The sequence below is a fragment of the Oncorhynchus kisutch genome, linkage group LG4 (assembly GCF_002021735.2).
Source record: "Oncorhynchus kisutch isolate 150728-3 linkage group LG4, Okis_V2, whole genome shotgun sequence".
NCBI lineage: Eukaryota > Metazoa > Chordata > Actinopteri > Salmoniformes > Salmonidae > Oncorhynchus > Oncorhynchus kisutch.
This window is the reverse complement of record NC_034177.2, coordinates 66519007-66527682: the sequence shown is the minus strand read 5'-3', so window position 1 is coordinate 66527682 and position 8676 is coordinate 66519007. Positions and strand designations below refer to the sequence as shown.

At 39.6% G+C, this 8676-nt stretch overlaps 1 protein-coding gene across 1 annotated transcript; it reads left to right on the top strand.

The window, feature by feature from the left end:
• Positions 1-1539: 1539 nt before the first annotated feature.
• Positions 1540-3781, top strand: lbx1a (ladybird homeobox 1a). The gene is made up of 2 exons (XM_020479948.2): positions 1540-2117; positions 2803-3781. Exons 1-2 carry the CDS (start codon positions 1802-1804, stop codon positions 3285-3287), a joined length of 801 nt encoding a protein of 266 aa, XP_020335537.1. The 5' UTR covers positions 1540-1801; the 3' UTR covers positions 3288-3781.
• The last annotated feature ends 4895 nt before the right edge of the window (positions 3782-8676 follow it).

Sequence of the window (8676 nt, the reverse complement as noted above, 5' to 3'; positions counted from 1 at the left end):
CACAACTGTGAATCGAGGCCCTGGTCTAGATGCCTGTATCACAGCAGGATACTATTCACAACTTGCTGGAATACGTTATAGATAAGCTTGATTACAGCTGGGCTTCATTGATCTGGCTTAAAACATGTAGCCAACATAAAAACGTTTACTAAAGATATAGCCTAGCCATACACTTATTTCAGTAAGCCTACATCAACATATGAGATTGGCCTACACACCAAAAAAAGTAGAGTTCCTCAAGGGTTCTTTGGGAAGGGTGATGGTTCTATGTGGAACCATACTGACCCAAAGAACCCTTTGAGCCCTTCGATGGTTCTTTGTAGTTCAAACAAGGGTTCTGTTGTGGTATGCTATTACATGTTATGTATGACTATGGCTAGTGACGTGTCTTGTGAAAGACTCACGTATGGCCTTGTATCAATTGAGATCGGTTGACTAAGTCAGTAGTTCTCAATTCTCTCCTCAGGGACCCAGAGCTAGCACTCCTGATTCAACTTAATAAACACAATAATAAAGAACCTATGGAATTTTAACAAAATAATATGTCTATTAAACCCTGTATGGTTCTACAAAGAACCTTTGAGATTAAGAAAGGACATTTTTTAGGGTTCTTTATATAGACTTCAAAGAAAGGTTCCATATAATACCAAAAATGGATCCGCTATGGTTACAAGCCAAATAATCATTACTTAGCACTACCATTTATTTGTTTTTAGTGTGTAGCAGCCTATAGTCTAAATGTGAATTCATGCTGGATGGTTAAACTGACACTTCATATTTGTACACCATATTTGTACACCATTGCAGCAAGGCAGTGAGGAGGTGAAATATCTCCCATTGCGCTATGGAGGATGGCCCTTTGTGCGTAAGTTATAGTGCAGAGGATTTGGCAAGGCTAAAGGGGATGATGTTGTCTCTCTGCCCGGAAGTATTATTAACCTGATATACTGCCTGCCTTCACAACAGCACACCGTTATAAAACATAGGGTATACCTACACTAGACCAACTTTTACGCACAGACATAGCCAGTGCACGTGTCTCCTTCCTATATCGAAAATTATGCTACAAGTAAAAACGTTGTGTAAATAATGTATATATATATATATATATATATATATATTATAAAAGATACATTAGCCTATTGTAACTGTAAGCTAATTATCCTGCATTTTAGAAAAGGTCATTCGATCTGAACATAGTTCAACATATTTTGTTCATGCGTAGGCTACATTACGTGGTAACCAAATAGGCTATTCTACAGAAAAGGATAATATGTACTTCGACGATGTGCTGATTAGTCGAAAGTGTGACAGCATTAAGTAATCCAATTCGACTCCTCCCCCGGCCATGCCCTCTAATTACCGCTGCTTCGCTCACGCTAAATCCTACACTGGACCGCATCATAGTCAAGGAGTGACAAAGAGAGAGAAAGTGGGGGGAGAAAGAGTGAGGGAGAGAGAGTGTGTGCATGTGTGTCAGTGTCCATAATTGATTACCTTCCAATCTACAATAACTTGTTAGTGGTGGTCAATTGCGGCTGCTTTTTGGGAATCACTGTCCACCGGATGGTTTCATGTTGTGGCTCGTGCGTCACCCCGTAACAGTAGACAGGAGAAGTGGGACTTTAACTGGACTCAAAGTCTCCCTACCCTGCGGCAAAGCGACCAACATGCGGTTGCAGAAGCACCTGTGATCGGATTTCCATTCTCCACATTTCCCACAACTTTTCATTTAGGCATATTATTTTGAAGTATAACCAGAGCATAAACAAATCTCCGAAGTGTCACCTGATAAACTACTATGACCTCCAAAGATCCCACGGTTATGGAGGACCGGAGACGCAATGCGCTGGACCAGCTTCCGCCGCCGGCCAACTCCAACAAGCCCCTGACGCCATTCAGTATAGAGGACATCCTGAACAAGCCCTCGGTAAAGAGAAGTTATTCTAGCTGCGGGACGGCGCACCTGCTCTCCTCCAGCGAGAAGCTGTCCTCTTCAGGGCATAGCCTGTCCAGCCGGGCCCTTTTCACCCAAACCTCCCCGCTCTGCGCTCTGGAGGAGCTCGCCAGCAAAACCTTCAAAGGGCTCGAAGTCAGTGTTCTTCAAGCGGCGGAGGGTAAGTCTGGACAGTCAGATCTTTAATTGGCCGATTTAGTTATTATGTGCAGACTGTGTAGCCTAGTGTAATTCAGCTTATGGTCTACTACAAATTCAACTAACGAAAAATAAATTCATGTCAGGTGTGTGTGTGTGTGTGTATGCCTGCAGTGGGTCTGGTCACACATATTTCTTTCAGCATTTGAGTATGGAATAAAAGCACGGTACATGTTTTTGCACAATGAGCCTTGCCAAAGAGCTTAAAACTGAGAGGGAACTTAGAAAAATATATATCCTGGATTTCTGCAAAATATGTGTATCGAATTGGTTATTCTTATGTGAACAAAATAGATTAAATGTGCCTAGTTCCACCATGAAAAAACGAATAATTAGCCTACGCATAAACATGGAGCAAAATAATACTCCACATAATAACGCAAACTAATTTAATATTTCGTTTAAGATTATTATTTTTATTAGGCCTATTGTATCACCTGATTATTATCGTCTGTTATTACCATACGTTTAGACTATTGACAGTATTGGTGTTGTTGGTGGTGGTGGTTTTAGAGGAGAAATACATGCATAGGTCTCTTATTGTTTTAGCAGTTATTTCCCTAAGGTTTCTTGGAGCGATATTATGCCTGGTGATTCACCAAATGCCTATAGGATAACATCCCTATCCTCTATATATCCTCTCACAGGCCGAGACGGCACGACACTATTCGGTTCGCGGAATAACCCCAAAAAGCGCCGGAAGTCTCGCACCGCCTTCACCAACCACCAGATCTACGAGTTGGAAAAGCGCTTCCTTTACCAGAAGTACCTGAGTCCAGCTGACCGCGACCAGATAGCACAGCAGCTCGGCCTCACCAACGCGCAGGTCATCACCTGGTTCCAAAACCGGCGCGCCAAGCTCAAACGCGACCTGGAGGAGATGAAGGCGGACGTGGAGTCGGCCAAAGCCGTGGGAACCGTGTCGTTTGAGAAGATGGCCAAACTAGCCGAACTGGAGAAATGCGCAGCTAACGGGGCGCTGGGCCCTAACAGATCTGAGTCACCCTCGTTATCGAACCATGAGCGCAACGCCTCGAACAAACTCTTATTGTCCTCCCCTTCGTCGCCATATACAGACCATACTAGCAGCAAGGGCTGCTCCGAGGATGAGGAGATTGACGTGGATGACTGAGGATTTTACCATTGTATCTCCCTCTTACCACGACTAAAGTTTGAAGTGCCATTTATGCACCACATCATGAGGCTTTTATGAAGAACACTTAGCATCGCATGGACTGTGTCTTATATGCAACAACAGATGCAGACAGTTATTGTATTCATCCATTCATTTAACCAACGTGGAATAGTTTAATGAAAAGCAATATGTATTTTATCCACAAATGATCTGCCCACACACACACACACACACACACACACTCACACACACAATCTTCCCGGTATGAGTTAATACCACTAGCTAATAACTCAACTTATGAATCATTTCAATGCATGTTTTATTTTGTTTAACTTAATTGTAATTTAAACGACTGTTGGTTTGAATATTACACAGAGGCATTCAGATTGAAAAACACACATCATATGCTAGGTGTTATAACTATATGGTAAGCCTACATATTTAAACAGTTTGATAACGATGGGAAGACATTTTCTAAGATAATAATCAAAAGATAAATCATATTCCATCTGGTTGCTTGTAATATCAGTCACATTTGAATATATTTATAATGGTTTGCGAACCTGTAAGTGCCTTTCAATGCCAGCACACCATTTTAAACATAATGTATAAAGTGTAATGTATTTCAAAATAAAACATTTCGTTTCTCACTATTCCTCATAGACCACTTATTTTAGTAGCATTTATTGAAACATAGCTAGACATTAAATAATTTTGGGACCTTAATTCCATATTTTTTTGCAATCAGCATTCTACAGGCCTATTATAATTATATATTTTATATTTTATTTGTGTTTTTACATAATATCAAATTGCTGCGCCTCAAGCCAAAGTATCGTTTCTCTCATTGAAAGCACATTGAACACATTGAAAACCTGCCTTCTGACCCGGCGACGTGTGTTTTCATTTCCTCAATAGAATTTGTGAGAAACGCCAATCTGGAGCACAGAGCGAGGCCATAAAAGAAGGCACAAAAACGTCGAGTTCTGGGCCAGCTTCTCCATGCTGTTTGTGCGTTTTTCGCTCACTCTCGGCATAGAAGCGTGAAACCGGCGAACAAATGAGCACTGCTCCCCTGTGTGACAGCCACAATGGAGCATGGGCGGACTCCAGCCGCGCGCAATACGGAGACAAGCGTGACCCAACACACAGAAAAAGACACAAACGTTTGGAGGCCATATGGTTTCTGAATTTTCCACACAATTTCCAGTCAATTTGATGGATTGATTTAACCCTCCGTTAGCTTAATTTTTGTTACAAAGGCAGTAATGCATACATAGCCCCTCTGCTACTGAGGGCATCTGTGCTCATTGCTGTCACTGTCTGTCCACTGTTTTAAACAAGTCTATGCATCACAATTGAAGTATCTTATTCTGGAGAGGGGCTGGTCTGTGCTTTGTGTTTGTGTGTGGGACTAGAAATAATATGTTTGGCTTTTTGCACGATAGATCTTTCAGCATTTTATCTTGTGGCCTGGGTGTTTTTCATGCTAAGTATAGCGGAGTCTCTTAATGTTTAAACGGTGACATTTGTGCGATTGGTGAAGGGCTTTGATTTATCGTTTTGTGTTCTTCTGTTAGCTACCTCCTTTTTTCCTTTGTCTATGGCACTTTTAATGAAGTTGAGAGCGCAATAATATGACCCCAAGATGTTAATAATTTATTATGGAGTTAGATACTTTTTACAAAAGCACTAATGTAAAACTCGACTTGGAAGATTGAGCATTGAAGATAATTCTTCAACAAATTTTACTCTAAAATACTATCTAGGCTACTATAATATAGTACTATAAATGTATTGTTTTCAATTAGGCCTAGTTTAATTAAAATATATTGTAATTCAAGCCACATTACCATATTATATTATAGGCATACTAATAACAACCTATAATAATAACAGTAACAATAACAACAATAGTGTTATTATAATTATTATTGTTATTATAATTATTATTAACATACAATTATTTATTCTTATCATCATTCGTTTATTGTTAGTTTATTGCTACGTTTTATATTGTTGTTAGTAGTTTTATTTTTTAAATTGAACCTTTATTTAACTAGGCAAACCAGTTAAGAACAAATTCTTATTTACAATGACGGCCTACCAAAAGGCAAAAGGCCCCCTGCGAGGACGGGGGCTGGGATTAAAAATAAAAATATAGGACAAAACACACATCATGACAAGAGAGACACCACAACACTACATAAAGAGAGACAACAACATAGCACGGCAGTAACATACTTTTTGAGAATATTATAATAATTATATTATAATTGTTTCTATTATTAAATTACTATTGTTGACATTAATTGGGCTGTGTTAATAAGCTCCCTCATTTGTTCCATTTGCAATAAGTATTGGTTGTAAAGTATGGAAATGAAAGCAGGCCGCCTTCCCTGCAAAAATGTTCTCTGCTCAAGATGATATCCCTTTGGCAGAAAAGGCTCGAGACTGCAAGCCTATGACTCGCGCACATGGTACTTTGTCCCAACAAGGATGCTGATTTAAACTGCTAAAGCCCTGCGTTTGTTAATGTAAATGTCAGATTATTTTATTAATACCAAGTTATACAAAAACAATTTATTATCAATACATTTGTTAAAAAATTAATTGATGAATATGCTATTTTTGTGAATGAACCATTGCAGGCATACCTTATGGTGGAAGCTGTGTGGACAAAGTTCATTTCTTTACGTTATTAATATTGTATGCAGCTCTATTAATTTAACAGAGCAACATTTCACTTTTGATTGGCAGAGGTAGGTATAAGAGGTCGAGGATTTGTTTATGGGACTTATTTTTCTGCATTTTGACGTGCCATGCATATCCTAGAACAGTGAAGCGTCACCCGTTTTTGTAGAGAAGCCTACACTATAGGCTTTAGAACCAAAAAGGGTTCTAATTGGGTTCTAATTGCTTGCTTCATATATGGCACCCCTTTTGTAGGGTTCTGTGATCAGAACCCCAGGGGTTCTACTTCACTGAACCAAAATTGGTTTCCTTATAGAACCCTTGGGTTCGATCTTTCTATATAGAACACATTTCGATTCTATATAGAACCTTAAATGGGGCCATATATGAAGCAAGCATAGAACCCTTTTTGGTTCAATCCAGAACCCTTTTTTCTGAGTGTAGGCCAACTTTAGATATCTTGCCTCCACGTGGTTTCTTATGTGGATGTCTTTAATGCAGGGCCAAATAGTGACCAGTACAGTACAAAGTGTGCTATTCCAGTGCTGGTCTCAGTTCCTTATTTTATGAGGTGTTGTGGCGAAGATAAGCACAATCCCCAAATACTTCAATATGGTAATTAATCCACAAATTGTAAATGTATTTCAGCTCAGGAGAGAGAAAAAAATCACTAGTTCAATCGGCCGGAAAATTGAAGTGTGACGCACGAGTCTCTGCTGAAACAATAGGGTCTGCGCCCCTCTCCTCCCCTCCACTACATCACCTCCTCACCTTACTCCCCCCCCCCCTCTCTCTCTCGATAATTTGTCATTTGATTTGAAATAATCTTTGAAATGTGTCCACAGTTATGTGGGGCTAAACAAAGCCCATTTTCTTTTTTCCTTTAGCTTTTTAGCCAGTCTCCTTTTTTAAAATTCACGTCGCCCATCATGCGGACATATGTCCCTTTCGCTGATAGCAGTGGTCTTTTTATTTTATTTATATTTTTCCTTTTTTATTGAGGTACGTAAATTGTGAACATATTTCGTTTACATTCAAATCATAGTTTGGATAATCGTAGGCCTAGTGGATAATGGAAATAATCTACATTCTTGCTTTTCAATAAATTCTGGACGAAAAATCCTTTCAGTGGTTGAAATAGCTTTTCATCAGTGTAGGATCAAGTGGATAACATTATAAAGAAAGAAGAAAAACCTCGTCGATTCTTGGCTCAATGACGTGTCACCCTATTATGGTTTGATGTGAGAAATTAGCTAGATTAACCTGGGGGGAAGCTTGATTGATCACTAAAGAGGGTACACTTGAAAGTTTTAGTTATAACGTTCCTATAGAGGCCCTTAACACTTCAAACTTCAATTTTACGGGCTATTGAACTAACCATGTCGCTGACAAAACTGAATATATGTATTAAATTACTTTAACCGGAGATTAATTACTATCCACTGAGAGAGTTATACGAGCCTTTTCGCCATGAATTTGCATATTAATCAAATTCTAGTTGATAATTCAAACGGAGAAATGGATTTAGGGGCATTGGGGCATATATCACAAAAATCGCTCCCTCGGATCTCTCTCTTTCTCTCCCTCGGGCTCGGCTCACTCTCCCTTAGCGCTGCTAAGCCGCTTGTCGAGTGTATTAAAATCAGAGATGCAGAACGAGCTCGCGTGGCTATTTGGTGAAAACAGAAATTGCCTGTCCACTTTTATGATGTGTTCATGCTGAGAAGGCAGATCTTAATGTGTGCTGTCAGAGTGCCCAGGATTTAAGAGGGGAAAGAGACTTTGTGTGTGTGTGTGTGTGTGTGTGTGTGTGTGTGTGTGTGTGTGTCGGTGTCGGTGTGTGTGTGTGCGCGCGTGTGTGTGTGTGTAGACCATTTGTTACCACTAACGTAAGTAGCCTCTATAGCTAGAAATAACTAGCTATAGGCCAAACTTCTGTTTTCAACTTTGGAATGGAATGAAAGAAAAGTCTACATTTAAGATGTCTACTGTATTTAGTGTGCACGTTAGGGAAATACAATAGAAATGAAAGATTACAAAGAAAAGAAAATAATGTTAGAAATATAGGCTCCAGGAAAATTGGTAAAATAGCCTCCAGTGCAGCAAACTGAGTTGAAAATGGGGGAAAAAACAGGCCACATAGACCTACATCACTTAACAAAGAGCCTCAACTACAGGCAAATCAACAGTATACCTACTCGCCAGCTTGCTTGCATTGTCCACATAGAACATAAGAAGAAAAAGAAAGCACTCTTACCTTACGGATAAAACCTAGCATGTTATGAATAAACCTTTAAAACAATATTCATTACACCTTTTCAGATCCATCTATTATTTTTAGTAGACGCTTATAAACAAAACTCTGCTCACTGGAAAATGTCTCTACCCCACATGCATTGGAATGGCTCCTCCAGCACAGCTGCTGTTGGCAGTTTACTCTAGGATTTTGGATTCAGAAGACATTTAAGCAAATCTGTCTAAATCAATTTAGCATTGTCAGACAGTTCACATGCAGACAGGCGATCCAAAAGCTGGCTTTACATCACGTCTCCTCGTGTGCAGACTGCAGATCAACTAAACTCCTTACTGTAAGGAGATGGGTTATTAGAGTCATAACAACATTGGTTTGTTATTGACTTCAGTTCCACAGAAACAGCAGAGATGTGGGAAAAGCTCTGTTCATCAAGACACA

Bases quoted from the DNA above. Each gene is read 5' to 3' on its own strand.
- lbx1a (XM_020479948.2), top strand. From the start codon at position 1,802: ATGACCTCCAAAGATCCCACGGTTATGGAGGACCGGAGACGCAATGCG. The intron at 2,118-2,802 runs GTAAGTCTGGAC...ATCCTCTCACAG, and splicing joins TGTTCTTCAAGCGGCGGAGG to GCCGAGACGGCACGACACTA.